At 49.4% G+C, this 14953-nt stretch overlaps 7 protein-coding genes and 1 non-coding gene across 8 annotated transcripts; 5 read left to right on the top strand and 3 right to left on the bottom strand.

Moving 5' to 3' along the window:
* Positions 1 to 338: 338 nt before the first annotated feature.
* On the top strand, positions 339 to 3965 carry P170DRAFT_456466 (cation-transporting P-type ATPase PCA1; the record flags this gene model as incomplete). Its single annotated transcript, XM_024851624.1, has 5 exons — positions 339 to 462; positions 577 to 771; positions 871 to 1110; positions 1162 to 1348; positions 1397 to 3965. The coding sequence occupies 5 exons, from the start codon at positions 339 to 341 to the stop codon at positions 3963 to 3965; spliced, it is 3315 nt and encodes a 1104-aa protein (XP_024702967.1).
* A 1047-nt stretch (positions 3966 to 5012) lies between these two features.
* On the top strand, positions 5013 to 5084 carry P170DRAFT_t135. Its single transcript has one exon. It is a non-coding gene; the product is annotated as a tRNA-Gly (tRNA).
* A 408-nt stretch (positions 5085 to 5492) lies between these two features.
* Positions 5493 to 6576, bottom strand: P170DRAFT_447594 (uncharacterized protein; the record flags this gene model as incomplete). The annotated part of the gene is made up of 2 exons (XM_024850895.1): positions 5493 to 6230; positions 6295 to 6576. 2 exons carry the CDS (start codon positions 6574 to 6576, stop codon positions 5493 to 5495), a joined length of 1020 nt encoding a protein of 339 aa, XP_024702966.1.
* Positions 6577 to 7214: 638 nt separating this feature from the next.
* Positions 7215 to 8322, bottom strand: P170DRAFT_447593 (uncharacterized protein; the record flags this gene model as incomplete). The annotated part of the gene is made up of 3 exons (XM_024850894.1): positions 7215 to 7706; positions 7754 to 7907; positions 8222 to 8322. 3 exons carry the CDS (start codon positions 8320 to 8322, stop codon positions 7215 to 7217), a joined length of 747 nt encoding a protein of 248 aa, XP_024702965.1.
* Positions 8323 to 9580: 1258 nt separating this feature from the next.
* On the top strand, positions 9581 to 10857 carry P170DRAFT_437439 (D-2-hydroxyacid dehydrogenase family protein; the record flags this gene model as incomplete). The annotated part of the gene is made up of 1 exon (XM_024849367.1): positions 9581 to 10857. A coding segment is annotated over exon 1 (1021 nt), but the record flags the coding sequence as incomplete, so codon positions are not given.
* Positions 10858 to 10954: 97 nt separating this feature from the next.
* P170DRAFT_409879 (cupin domain-containing protein) lies at positions 10955 to 11626 on the top strand (the record flags this gene model as incomplete). The annotated part of the gene is made up of 1 exon (XM_024846819.1): positions 10955 to 11626. One exon carries the CDS (start codon positions 10955 to 10957, stop codon positions 11624 to 11626), a length of 672 nt encoding a protein of 223 aa, XP_024702963.1.
* Positions 11627 to 12027: 401 nt separating this feature from the next.
* P170DRAFT_476343 (uncharacterized protein) lies at positions 12028 to 13011 on the top strand (the record flags this gene model as incomplete). The annotated part of the gene is made up of 3 exons (XM_024853341.1): positions 12028 to 12047; positions 12101 to 12375; positions 12425 to 13011. 3 exons carry the CDS (start codon positions 12028 to 12030, stop codon positions 13009 to 13011), a joined length of 882 nt encoding a protein of 293 aa, XP_024702962.1.
* A 63-nt stretch (positions 13012 to 13074) lies between these two features.
* On the bottom strand, positions 13075 to 14691 carry P170DRAFT_476342 (flavin-containing monooxygenase; the record flags this gene model as incomplete). The annotated part of the gene is made up of 2 exons (XM_024853340.1): positions 13075 to 14313; positions 14362 to 14691. The coding sequence occupies 2 exons, from the start codon at positions 14689 to 14691 to the stop codon at positions 13075 to 13077; spliced, it is 1569 nt and encodes a 522-aa protein (XP_024702961.1).
* Positions 14692 to 14953: the final 262 nt, after the last annotated feature.

Raw genomic sequence — 14953 nt, 5'->3', positions numbered from 1 at the left:
AAAAAGAAATTATATTTGCATTTCAAAGTGTAGTCAAGTAGCCATATCTGTCGATATACTCAAATGGTTTGAAAGAGCCAGAATCACTATCTGTAAGTAGGTAGTATTGAGATATCTTCCTGGACTCAATCAGGCTACAAGGCATCAACTCACTAGACCTAACCACAATAGGAAAGCACCTGATCTGGGGCGTGACTCTGGCGCTAAGCCGCAAAACGGAGACCGCCAAGATTCATCCCCACAACTTCTCCTTCCTCCAAACAACTGTCTTGTATTCATCCTGAGCACCGCATCGCCCAACAGATTCTCGTCGTTATCACCACACTGAATCTCAAATAATGCCTTGCGGATCCGGCTGTTGCAAGCCATCCGTTCCGCCCGACACGTCTGTCGTCCTTCCGTCCGAGACTGTCGTGGTGGGATCTTCTAGCACTGATGACCAGCTTGACCCGGAGCAAGACAGTTGCTGTGATGGCCCTCGACAGTCGATGGATCACTCTGTGAACTCAGAGAAAGAAAAGATAGATGATTGCTCTGGTGCCGAGGCGTCTACGGGTGATTCCTCTGACACTGCAGCGCATGGGTGCTGCGGAAACCCGCCTAACAGTAACAGGGGAAAGAGCATCAGTAAGTGTGGGGCAGTGGAAGCTCCTATCATTAATGATGACTGTGCTCTGAAGCAAGATAAAGCAGACTGTAACGAAGGCTGCTGTGGCGGACCCGGAGAGTCAGACACTCCCAAATCATGCCCGATCGGGGAGAAGGCCGTCGGTGATGATTGCTGCCCTCCAAAAGCGAGTCATGCTGAGAAACCGAAGGATCGCTCAACTGGATCGCCCGACAAAGGTCAACAAGAAGGCCCCTGTGCAGCGAAAGATCCATCATCTGTGGACAATTGCTCGGGTTCAAAATCGACCAAGCCTGGCTGTAAGAAGGCCTGTTGTTCTGCTCCAGAGCTGTATCCGCGGGGATCTAGTGACTTCCAAAGACCTGTTTGCTGTGAAGGGAAAGATTCACCTTGCTGTAATACCGACTGTCTCGACCGTCTCGCTCTTCGTGAATGTGAAGGTGGAAAGAAGCACGCTGGATTGAAAAGGCCAGGCTCCAGAGGTACGCACTCATCAATCAAAATAAATATAACTAGCTAATATCACTACACAGACTCCATTGGGTCCTGTAGCAACAACACTCGTGACTTCTGCGAAGGAAGCAAGAGCGGCAAGGCATGCGGCTACCATTCCCGCAAAACCCGAACAACGTACGCAACCACTTTGGATGCTCTCGGTTGTATATGTCGTGCCTTGTTAGCCCTTGGAAAAGAGTCTTGCTGTCTGCGTCCAGAACGACCGTCTATTGGAATAACGCGTTCCTAGAAGAAAATTCTTTCTCGGCGTAGCAGCGCTGACAGTTGCTGCGCCACAGCTACAAGTTCTGGCCTGAAAGCAGCGGATCCATGCTGCGTTGACGAGATAGTGCAGAAGCCAAAAGAGACCTTGACTGAAAACAATTCTGTCCCTGTTGATCCTGAAAAGGGCCTTTCGGGTCAGGAACATGTCATTCTCAGTATTTCTGGCATGACCTGTACCGGATGCGAAACAAAACTCAAACGAACTCTCGGTACGGTTCACTCGGTGAAGAACCTTAAAACAAGCTTGGTCCTGGCTCGCGCTGAATTTGACCTTGACCTTCGTCTTGGATCTCTTTCGGAGGTTATGAAGCACCTGGAAAAGACAACTGAGTTCAAGTGTGAGAAACTAAGCACCCAAGGTTCTACCATCGACCTAGTCGCTCCTCTTGGCTCACATGAGTTCATGAACCGCCCATGGCCCGATGGTGTCACTGAAATACGACAAGTCGACAAAAGTATTGTCAGTGTCGCCTTTGATCCAAAGATTATCGGTGCCAGAGACCTCGTCGAGAAGGGTTGGGACCTTCCCCTGGAACTGGCCCCTCTCCGTGGCGATCTAACTCTCGAAGCCGGCAGTAGGCATGTCCGACATGTTGGATTGATGACATTACTGTCTATTATCTTGACGATTCCAGTCCTTGTCATGGCTTGGGCTCCGCTCCCCAAGCGGGAGGTTGCGTATAGCTCAGCATCTTTGTGTCTAGCCACGATTGTTCAGCTCGCTATCGCTGGGCCGTTCTACCCCAAGGCCTTAAAGAGTTTGATCTTCTCTAGAATGGTTGAGATGGACCTCTTGATAGTGTTGAGTACAAGTGCGGCCTACGTATTTTCCGTCGTCTCTTTTGGTTACTTGGTTGCTGGTCGTCCTCTCTCAACTGATCAATTCTTCGAAACAAGCACGTTGCTGGTAACGTTGATCATGGTTGGTCGGTATGTCGGTGCCTTGGCTCGGCAGAAGGCCGTTGAATCCATATCAGTTCGCTCCTTACAGGAGTCTACTGCAGTACTAGTTGGCGAGTCCGAGGATGTTATCGACATCAGACTCCTACAGTACGGAGACATCTTCAAAGCTGCGCCTGACGCTAGAATACCGACAGACGGTACAGTCATTTCTGGGTCTTCGGATGTTGACGAGTCCATGATCACTGGCGAGTCCAGCCCTGTTCCAAAATACGTTCGTTCGTCGGTAATTGCCGGGTCTATAAATGGTTCCGGGATGCTTCACGTTCGGCTAACTCGTCTTGCTGGGGATAACACCGTGAGCACCATCGCTGATATGGTTGATGAAGCCAAGCTTTCCAAACCGAAGATCCAAGATATCGCCGACCGTGTTGCCAGTTATTTTGTTCCAGTTGTTGTCACTCTAACAATTATCACTTTTGTCATCTGGGTGGCCATTGGCGTGGGGGTCCGGAATCAAACCGGCGCTGAAGCAACGGTTCAGGCCATCACATACGCTATTACCGTTCTCATTGTCTCTTGTCCTTGTGCTATCGGCCTCGCAGTTCCAATGGTTATCGTCATCGCGAGCGGTGTTGCTGCCGAGCGAGGTGTTGTATTCAAGTCCGCGGACAGTATTGAGGTCGCCTACAAAACCTCACATGTCGTTTTCGACAAGACGGGCACATTGACCGAGGGAAAGCTATCTATCAACCAAGAAATCTATACTGACAATGATTCGTCGTCCGCCAGATCCTTACTTCTCGGACTCGTGACCGGCATCAAGCATCCCGTGTCCATGGCTGTGGCTACTCACCTGAAAGAACAGGCCGTGGTTTCATCCGTAATAGCAGATCAGAAGGCACTTACGGGCAAAGGCGTCGAAGGCACATCATCTGGCCTGATCCTTCGAGCAGGGAACTCCCACTGGCTAGACCTGGCGTCCGATCATCGAGTCCAAGCAGTCCTATCACAAGGGTATACCGCCTTCTGCTTTACCATTAACGACACCCTCGCTGCCATCTTTGCTCTCGAAGACCCCCTCCGGCCTGAATCTACCTCGACCGTCACAACCCTCCTCGAACGCGGGATATCAGTCCACATCGTCTCCGGTGACGACGAGGGTGCCGTCCGCTCCATCGCCAAGGCCTTACAAATCCCGTCCACAAACGTCCGCTCCCGCTCTACCCCAGCTGACAAACGCGCATACATCGAAGACCTTCTCTCCTCGGCCCCCACCAACCGTAACCAGAAAACCACCCGGCCAGTCGTTATCTTCTGCGGCGATGGAACCAACGACGCCGTTGCCCTCTCGGCAGCCACCATCGGAATCCACATGAACGAAGGTACCGAGGTCGCCAAGTCCGCCGCGGATGTTGTCCTGATGCGTTCTAGCATCGAAGGCATCTTGACAGTCATGGCTGTCAGCAGGAAGTCCATCCACCGTGTCTGGTTTAACTTCGGATGGAGCTTTGTGTACAACCTCTTCGCCATTCTACTTGGTGCGGGCGCGTTTGTGAATGCCAGAATTCCGCCTGAGTTTGCGGGTTTGGGTGAGCTTGTTAGCGTTGTGCCGGTGGTTATTGCGGCTGTTGCTTTGAGGCTTGAGAGGGTTTGAGGATACAGCTGTTGGCGTTGGTATATTCCTATTTAGTAGGAATCAGACGTGGAAACATCGCTGAGCATTCATTTATGGGACAGGTGAGTGAGGTTTGAAGATAACAGGAAATGGTCTCAGATTTCGCAGGGTGATGAAAAACGAAAACCCAAATGGCCAAAACAAAAACAGAAAAAAAAAAAAGAAAATAAGCAAAGCCAAAAAAAAAAAAAAAAAAAAAAAAACATCGAGAAAAAAAGGGAAAAAAAACAAACCAGGGTTCAATATCTTCCTAGGTATGTCATAAGTAGTGATAATAAATAATACTACTTTCATTAAGAATGTAGGAAATTGGCAGAGGTGGTCCACGATAGAACAATTCAATTGACTAGAAAACAGATAGATGAAAGGTTGTTGGTGATGAAGCTCTAAATACACGCAGAAAGGCCCTATTTATGCTGATCAAGGCGGTGATCAACTAGTGGAACCTCCCATAAAACATGATCGAATGACATCATCTTGGGATAGGTCAGCGGAACGCTCCGATAGGCATCCGGAGTTTCGCTGAATTCCTACAAAGAAAGAGGTTACGTAGGTCAATTGCGAAAGCCAACCGACTTTGTCCGTGATGATATATATATTGTCGTCGGATGTTCAACCCTCGCATCCAATCAGCAGACAATATTGAACAATGTTGGCTGCCATAATTACTCTAAATAAAAATACTCAAAGCTCTATAGCTAAATTATTTCTTGATAGAGGTCACGCCGCCTCAGTACTGGATTCTTTAGTGGTCATTTCCGGCTCGCCATATCACCATATGCCGCGGATACCCGTTTCGATCGCAGACCGGAAGACACAAATATACCTATTGTATAGTTTCTTGGTCTGTTAATTTCCAAGGATGTTTTGCTAGTCAGAAGCTCATAACAGCAGTGATGATGCTTAATTTGAAATGTAATAAGCCCTAAGGCGTATGTTTGTAGGCAAAAGCCACATTATTGACCTTGTAGAGTGATTGTCATGAAGGGTCAAGGACCAATAAATAAGGCCTTAGTAATAACTACTGCGTTGGTAGTGTAACGGTTATCATCCTTGCCTTCCAAGCAAGGGACCCGGGTTCGACTCCCGGCCGACGCATCGCGATTTCTTTTTTCTTTTTGCCGCCCGGGAATTTTCTCTTCCTAGTTTACTACTTGAATGAATAATGATAGCAGTAGAACAGGAACTAAAACTAACAGTGCGTCGATCATAGCCTTGTTATGTATCCTATCCTTTACTTCCAACATTGAAGCTCTTCCTGGTATAATTCAAAATCGCAACGATATATCTGTCTCCATGGTCACCTAGACTATCGTGAACCCTGAAAAAGAACAAATACACAACTTGCGCCAAACGAGGCTTGAAACAACGTGGAGAGAGAAGATTGAAATAACAAGCACCAGATGATCTGCACTCATACCTCCTGCCAGGTTAGTTCTCCATTTGCCTCTAGCGTCGGGCGATACCACTGTTGCTTCGTCCGGCTCCAAACCCGATTCGCGACAGTTACTTTGTATCTGGACGAGTAAAATCTCTGAGTGTAATCAGCAAGTTGCTTCCAGATTGATCTCGCGCGGCAGCGTCTGCCAAAAAAGAATGATCCTGAGCCTGGATGACCGTTGGTCGTGGCCCCTCAACCAACTGGGCACCCTCAGGCGGCTGCGGCGTCACTGCCCCAGTTGACAAGTGCAGAAACCCGCCCTGGGTTCTCATGCAGCTGTGCAGGTCATAGTCATAATGCGATTGTAAATCCGTGCAAACACCGAGTGCAGCAGCGAGCATACATATGCCCCATAGGGCGAGTCTGACCGTCAGTTTATCTGGCCCATTTGCTGAATATGGGATGTGCATTCGTTTCAGAGGCGCAAATTCGACATCAGCCATGTCCTCGTTGTAGCTGGTACCAGATAAGGACATTCGATCGACTCCCGAGCTGATAGGAGATAGGTCAGTTACATCCGACCAATTCCGCATATGAGCCCGAGTGGGTGGAGTCGTTGGTTCCCTCCGGGGCCGATGGGCACCTATGCCAGTCTCTATCTTCTCCGTGCGAAAGTGACAGATGACGACCTCTCGGGGTGTTATGATAAAGCCATACCGCGCCTGAGTCTGCGCGCCGTAATGCTGGATCTGTTGAAAAGGCTGTTTGTAACGGTTGAAGTTTGTTACTTCTACCTCCGGATTCCACTTTGTAGCCACTTTGAAATCTCCCGGGCAGAGGTTACGGTATTTCCGAGACAGGAACTGTTTCTCTGTAGCCCGAACTACCGCAATATCCGCAGAAAATCGAGAGTCGTCGGTCATTCACAACCGGAAACAGTGTGTTCGTAAAGAACCACTTCTCAGATCCCTCTCCCCAATCCTCTTTGTTTATGCCTCGAGGTTCTGGGGGCTCGGGGATATCCCTGGGAAGTTCTGCGTTTAATATGTGTCCGAACATTGTCATTAGATTGTTGTAGCTGAAGTCGCTCCATTCCTCTAAGCCAGAGACTATAGGATATCTCCTATGGGTGGTAAGTGAGCCACCGTCATGCAACATTTCTGTAATCTCTGGATTAGGCCTGGTGAGCACATTGAGTAGAGTAGGCATGCCTGGAACCTGGGGGAAAGATTTGAGAGAAGAACAGTTAGATATATGTAGTAAGCTCTGTAAGTCTGATATTCCTTCAGTAAGGGGTGGATTGCAGTTTAAATACCAGAAAAAATTAGGGCAACTCGAAAACATAATTATAATTCTAATTATTAATACAGTGTGCAACTGTATGCAACCATATGCAACCCCAAACCAACTAGTCCACTTGCGACTGTACGAGAAGCGGGGGTGAAGGGCTAGATTAACGTGACCCGATCAGCCAGACAATTGACCCTTAGCGCTTAACTGTCGATAGTTCGGTGTCCCTGCACGAATGATATTCCGCTGGTAGAGGTCAACTCGTTAGAGTTGTCTATTCTTTTGCAGATTGGCTGTATTCGCCGACCGTACGTGCAGCATTTTGTTAGTTGAGAACTCCAGCCAAGCAACAAGGCCTAGCGCTTCAGTATGAGATAAAATCTAGATCCAGACGTGATAAATGCGCCAACTAGTCTTTTTAAAAAAATTTCAAGTGAAACTAAATAGTGACATACAAAAGCTTTCATAAATGGATACAAGATCTAATGTAATGAAGAGAGCTGTTTTATAACGGCTGCAGAAAAGTCACATAAAGGGATATACATAGTCACTAATTCCTAGTCCCACATCGTTAACCCATGATTTTCCAAGCATTGGAAGAATCCATTGCGTTCAAATTCACTTGCATAGCGACGAAAGAATGGGTAGGTCAAAGTACATCCCAAATCCACCATTCGCTGCCCTCCATAGTTCTCCCTTTTGACATCGCGAGGTAGGATATTGCCGCGTTTTGGAATATTGAAAGTTGACGCAATGTCCTGTAGCCTTTCAACATCCATACTGGTTGGTGGCTTCTCCGTGATGAAGTCCTTTACAACAGCCCAACGAATGTACTCCCAATGCGGGTTCCTCTTTTGCCGTCCGCTTACTTTGCGAAGCTGGTGAAGCTGACGGTCATTTAGAAACATCCATCCGTGGTACTGCACCGCCCAGTTGCCATTCTCATGCAAGTCGCATAGACGGGCAAATGCACGGCATTCACTTCCAAAGGGGCTTAGCATATGCGCGGTGTTCTCGTGAACCCGCTCCACATGCTCGTATTTGAAGAACTGCCGTCCGAATTATTAAAATTCACCGAAGGGCTCGACAGACATACCAATTTCATGCAAAGATCTCTACCTTTGTGTTCGAACCGAAAAACAAAGCCCTGCTCTCCCTTGCCAATGTACTGAGGTTTGGAAATCTCATCCTTGTAACCGGTAAATCGTTGGAAAGGACAAAGTGAATATTCATTCTTTACTGACTGATCCCTGGAGTTGGTATGCCCCACGCGCAGTCTCAATTATCTATCGCTGCTACTCGAATACAAGTGCTGGCCAACTGAGATCTGGTCGGTACTGAGTTGGCCATCCGGTGCTTTCGGAGGCGGACCTCCTCCACGAATTCGATAACCATCGGTTACGAGGAAACAGACAACCGACTGCCTTGGTGTCTGTCACAAATCGTCCCCTTGAAGCCGTGAGCCGTGCTTTAGAAAAACATTACCACTCCAGCGAAGCCCCAGGAACAATCTGGATTGTCCTTATTCGAGTGCCTGGTGGTGGAAACAACAGCGGCATCTTACATTCTCAAAGGCTTGCGCGGCAGATGCAATGTGAAAATACCAACGTCTTCAAGCATGAGCATTTGTTTATGTGGGAGATCCCCCGTGACTACGTGGAGCATAATGTCTCGGTCGAAACACTACTAAACCGGAAAGTTGGACGGTTGCTGGACGACTCGAGGACTCATGACAAAGGCTTTCGAAGCTTCAGAGATATGAGAAACATGTTAGTCAAGAATATCCTCGTGTCCGACCCATATTACATAGGGTGTTGGCTAGGCAGTTTGACCCTGGCATTTGGTTCGAAAACATGCACCTATAAACTCGCACTTGACCTTTTATTACACTTCCTTGGTAATAATGTGGACGAAGATAACCAGATTGTCCGTCTCCGTGGCCAGAATTATGTGGGTTTCTGGAATTTAGTGATACATGCGAGATCGAACTCAGAATTCGCGATCAGCTTGATTCCTACTTTGGTATTTAAAATAGTACCTCAAAAAATACTATATTTTGTATGAGTGCCTTGCCTGCACTAATCCATCCGAGTTTTCCACCTAAATGTCGTAGAAATATTAACTGATAACGTAATTCCCGGGCGAGTCGCCCACCCCTACCGAGCCGCCCACCTGTGTATTCCATATAAAATGCTACTTTTTTATACTAGAATATCTACACCACTAAAGCCCTATTAGACTTAAAATTTAATATATAAAAAATAGAGGCTTCTATAAATACTGTATTCCCTTTTTAACTTTATAGCTTAAATAGATTTCTCAAATACACTGAGTATCAGTTGTATTATTTGTAAGATTAAATAATCTTGTATTATAAGTGATAAAGAAAGTTTTAAGATTTTAAAATTATTACACAGTATATAGTTAACATAGCTATTTATTATGATTAAATATAAATTGCTTTAAAGTTTTTGTGGTAAAGATATCTTGGTATAAAAAAGTAGCACTTAATATGGAATACAGAGGTGGGCGGCTCGGTAGGGGTGGGCGACTCGCCCGGGAATTACGTTAATGCCTGGCATGCTACTATTTTGATTATGAGGGCTATCAAAATTAGGTCATGCCTTGCTGTAAATAGAATATAATCCACGAATTCATTCATTGCGACAATTCAGTTGATTTTGCGCTCATTTAATTTTCTCGATATAACATTCAAGGATTTTGCATATCACTGCTGTAGAAAGGTATGTCTAAATGATAATAACATGGCCAGAAAAATAGATCACGGCTCCTGATGATGTCATACCGATTTACCCGAGCCTTATCAGATCCGACATCCCCGGGATATTAATAATGCCCCGGAAATATCCTCACCCCGCGACCATTTAAGACGTTATTTATCCTCGCCCCTTTCTCACATTCCGACCACCAATTACATATCCAACAACCCCGAAGCATCCTCAATCCACCAAAATGAAACTCGCCATCCTCGACGACTACCAATCCATCTCCCGGGCGTCCTTCGAGCCCCTCCGCCCCCGCCTCACCACAATATCCTACTACCCAGACACGCTCAACCCAGCCGACCCATCACAACAAGACGAACTGATCGCACGTCTCGAGCCCTACGACATCATCATGACCATGCGCGAACGCACCCCATTCGCAGCATCCACGCTCTCGCGCCTCCCAAACCTCAAGCTCCTCCTCACGACCGGCGCCCGCAACCTCGCCCTCGACGCCGAGTTCGCCGCCTCCCGCGGCGTCGCGGTCGCGGGGACCCTTGCGCGCCCCATTGGCGTGCACTCTACCGTGCAGCATACCTGGGCGCTGGTCCTGGCGCTGGCGAGGGGTGTTGCGCGCGACGACGCGGCGGTGAAGCGCGGGGAGTGGCAGGGAAATGAGTTGGGGATTTCGCTGGCGGGAAAGACGCTGGGGGTGCTTGGGTTGGGGAAGTTGGGGACGGGGGTGGTGAAGATTGCGAAGTTGGCGTTTGGGATGGATGTTATTGCTTGGTCGACGAATTTGACGCAGGAGAGGGCGGATGAGGTGGCTAGGGAGGAGGGGTTGGAGGGGGGAAGTATCAAGGTGGCGGGGAGTAAGAGGGAGTTCTTTGAGACGGCGGATGTGGTGAGTGTGCATAGTGTTTTGTCGGAGAGGAGTCGCGGGATTGTTGGGCCGGAGGAGCTGAAGGCGATGAAGAAGACTGCGCTGTTGGTGAATACGTCGAGGGGGCCGTTGGTGGATCAGGATGCGTTGTTGGAGACGCTGAATCGTGGTGGGATTCGCGGGGTGGCGCTGGATGTGTTTGAGACGGAGCCCTTGCCGAAGGATAGTCCGTGGAGGACTACAAGATGGGGAGAGGATGGTAGATCTCAGGTTTTATTGACACCGCATACTGGGTATCTGGATGAGCAGATTCATGGCTGGTACAAGGAAGCGGCGGAAAACCTGGAGAAGTGGTTAGACGGGAAGGAGCTGAGTGTTAGACTGAATTAGACCGAATGAGTCAGGTAGTCTACATATCAAATGTTAGGGGAAAACCAATACAATAAGGACTGCATTGCATGGGAGCGAGAACCGAGCCGACGATCTTCGAGCCAAGCATGCGTGATCCACCAACGGCCACGAACTCCGATTGTCATACCTCGGAGTTACACAAAGAGCTGGACCTAGCATGACAAGACACGTTATCTGGTGGAGCTCTGGGGTACCCCGCAGGCTATAAATATGAATGCGATTCAATTGAATTCATAGAACATGCCTGTTCAATCACCACTGAACTGCCTAATTCACAATGACCTCCCAAATCATCGCGTATGACATCAAACCAACAAAATTAATTCCCAACTCCCCCAAACCCCTCCTCCTTTACAAAAACTGCTTTCTCCGAGACGACCGAACAGTAGACGCGACCCTCGCCTACGATACATTCAAGAAAAACGGCTGGGACGCGCAATGGGTGACCACATACGGACACTACCAGCGATCCCACTACCACCCCGCCACCCACGAGGTGATGGTGGTATTATCCGGCCCGGGAAGAATTCGCTGGGGCACGGCAGACCTCGACGAGAATCCGCACAATCATACCTATGGCAAAGGCTCGGAGAATGGCGCCCTTTACGTGGATGTCAACGCGGGCGATCTATTCGTCATTCCGGCCGGGGTCACGCACAAATCGTTCGATGTGAATGCGAAGATACCGGATCCGACGTGTCTGACTGGAGGAGGGGCGCATAGGATTGAGGCGGAAGATCCGAGGACTTTTGTTGGAGAGCTGCAGGTCTCGGGGTTTACGATGATGGGGGCGTATCCGCGAGGGACGAGCTGGGGATGGGCGGAAGGAGGAGCACATGTCGGGCGATATGAGTCTGTCTGGAGTGTGAGAAATGAAGATCTGGATCCGGTGCTTGGTGAGAAGGGTGGGATTAATGATTATTGGAACCGAAGAAATGTATCTCTTTGAGAGGCAGGGATTTGAGACATTCAGTCGCAGAGAATTAGCGGATTGAATTTCGAATGCGTATTGATTGAGATGAAGAAGTCTTTGACTAAGGTGTGCCGTGGCTTCTGAAGTATACTGTCACATATCCTTCGTTAATGCTTGTCAGATAGCAATATTCAGAAAGCAGGATGCATTGTACAGAGAAATCAACGGAATGTGCTCATCGTTATTTTATTGGTACCGATAACCTTAGGGAAACATCCCCGCAACCCAAGTGTGTCGTCATTCTGATGGACAAGGGGAACGGGTTCCATGAGATTTTATATCCGAACTTTTCCTGTGCGAATCCCCTCCAGTTTCTATCCAACCCCTTCCACTATAAGTTCTAAGAAAGTGCTATTAGTCTTGCCGCATATACAGCGATGGACAGCCAATTTGCCAAGTAAGTCACCCGCAACAAAGCCTGATAATCTAGTCCAGAGCCAAATGTAGCAGATCGATCTCATCGGAACTCTTCACCTTTGTCGTTGGCCAAGCGAGGAAGGAATTCACCGTGCACTCTGGCCCCCTGGCTAGCTTGTCCTCGCCGCTAGACAGGCTCATGAACGGCCCAATGATGGAGGCAAAAGCTCGGAAAGTGGACTGGTCGCAGGTGGTCGACGAGGATACCTTTGTTCGCCTGTGCCAGTATGCCTATAGTTGCGATTACACGCCACCTGTGCGCTCGGTGAAAGAAAAGGCTGAAACGCGTCAGATGGCTTCCGTGTCAGGTAAGATTTCTGGAGTCACCCGTCAAGGCTACAAACTTATCGAGAGAAGCATCCAAGAATGAGCAGCAGGAACCTGCTTTGTCTTTCTACCCTAGGAGGCACAAAGTCCCGCCCATCCCCTCATCCATGTTGTCAAGGTTTAACAAGTCCTTCCCCTCGCCTAACGACTCGCACAACGAAAAAAGTATCTCGACACGGCAGCTTCAGGAAAAGTTTTGTGACCTCCGGGAGCGACACGCAAAATTGCATTCAAACGCCGTATCACAGCAGACAACAAAGTTCGCTTCCACAGGAAACTATTGCCACCCACAGGGTTTGAAGCCAGATTTCCTCGGCCATGTGAAGCTATACATTTTGGCTGATACATATGGCATCCTGCCGCTTGCGCACTTGGTTCTGTTTAGACTGGGGGCTGCGCTGGGAAGTCTCACCCCGTCTGAATCTAACATGGGCGAAATAGTTGCCCTGGTTCGATTTTCCTATCAACGCACACGGCCCAACGACCCTCTGAGAATATTGGTTGCAGCATATGTCGCCTCCGTTTCCAGCCAAATAGGCTTGTGCGGTGATTTGCAAGATCTGCTGGTCGAGGGTGGGGATTTTGTTTGTGACTTATGGAAGGCTATTTGGAATTGATTCTCTAGGATTTGGCATTTATTCCGTGCGCTCGTGCTTCACAAAGTCATAAACCGCAAACGACTACTTCAATTCAAACCCAGACAATCGGCTCTCCACACATTCACCCAAAAACTCTTGATACTGAGGCAATCCTCCGATGTAGTTCAGGGCTTCCCGTCGCTTGCCGGGAATGTTTCCACCCATATACCAAGAAGTCTTGTTATGGGACATCAGTGTCCGATAGCAAGCCTCATCTGTGAGTCTAGACCACTCCACCTCCGTTTCTGGCCTGGGGTCGATCCGCGAATAAGCATGCTGCCGCATATAATAAATCGTCGTGATAATCCACTCCGCCTGGATCTCCGAAATCAAGGGGCCGTTTGCGAATGCGGTCGGACTTTGCGGACCGTAGAGATAGAACAGGTTTGGGAATCCGGACGTTGCCATTCCAAGGGATGTTCGTGTCTGAATGGCCCATTCGTCGTTCAGAGTCTTATCATCCACCCCGTGGATGTTGACACGCGAGAAACTACCCGTCACAGCGTCAAAGCCAGTAGCAAGGATAAGCGCATCCAGCTCGACGGTCTTTCCATCCTGGAACTGAATCCCGTCGGGCAATATCTGCGCTATCGGATTTTTCTTCAGCGCAACAAGACGCACATTCTCCTGATTGAAGACCTCGTAGAACGTCTGCTCCAGCGACGGACACTTCGTTCCAAACGGATACGGCGGCTCCCAAGGCGCCAGATTCTCGATCAACTCCGGATCATCCTGCGTGAGACGTTGTCTGACCTTGTCTCGCCAGAATGCGTAGAACGCGTGGTTCGCGTCCAGATTCGTCATGAAGTCAGAGTAGTTCCCCTGCGCCGGCGCGAAGCCTCCTTCTTCCCAGAGCTTCTCATAAAGCGCCGTTCGCTGCTCGTGTGTATCGTCCATCGCCTTCCGGTCGATGCGTGGATAGTTGTTGCCCGTCTGTGAAAGTCGCATGTTTCGAAACATCTCCCCGTATTCTGTCTTGTCGACAGGAACCTTGTTGACTTTCTGGCGCATTGGCAGCGCACAGTTCGGTGATCGCTGAAACACCACCAGCTCGTCTACCTTCGGACCCAGCTCTTGAATGATCTGCACGCCTGTCGCGCCAGTGCCCATCACACCGACCCTCTTCCCCGACAAATCCACGGCTTGCTTCGGCCACTCGGCCGTATGGCACGCAAAGCCCCGGAAGGTATCCAACCCCTCCAGCCTCGGGGTGTACGTCTTCGCCGCAAACCCCATCGAGAGAAGCAGATGCCTGGCGGAAACAACATGTCCCCTATTCGTCTGCACCGTTCAGACTCTTTCCAAATCATCCCATTTCGCATCCGTCACCTTCGCCCCGAACACAATATCCCGACTCAGATCCCACTTGCGGTCCACGAACCGGAAATACTCCAGGATCTCCTGCTGGCCTGGATACAGCTCAGACCACTCCCACTCCCGCCAGAGCTCGGGGTCCGAGAACTCGTAGAACGGCGTGCGGTTGTCCACCCGCGCCCCGGGGTATCGGTTATGCCACCAGACGCCGCCGAGCCCGTGGCCTTCTTCGAAGGCTTGCACGCGGAACCCGAGCTGGCGTAGGTTGCGCAGGAGGTAGCAGCCGCCGAAGCCGGCGCCGACGATGATGGCGTCAAGGAGGCCGTCGTCTATGTAGGAACCCATGTTATAGGAATGGGAAGTATAGATAGTTTCAAAAGTTGCAAACGGGAGGAAAAGAGGCGAGGTATCAAATAGGTATAGATGGGAAAGTCCCTATGAAGTGATCCATATCCGCTTTATAAATCCAGCTTCCCCTCCTCCCTTGCGCTTGGTAATGACTCGGCCATTAGACGTCCTCTACGCCTCTGGAATCGTAACCCCGCGATCTCTCGACTCCCCATTCCTTGCTGCCCCGTTCTCCCGTATGCCCTTGCAACCCTCCATG

Source organism: Aspergillus steynii, assembly GCF_002849105.1.
Source record: "Aspergillus steynii IBT 23096 chromosome Unknown P170scaffold_5, whole genome shotgun sequence".
In the NCBI taxonomy this organism is placed as follows: domain Eukaryota; kingdom Fungi; phylum Ascomycota; class Eurotiomycetes; order Eurotiales; family Aspergillaceae; genus Aspergillus; species Aspergillus steynii.
This window is presented reverse-complemented; position numbering and strand designations above follow the sequence as displayed.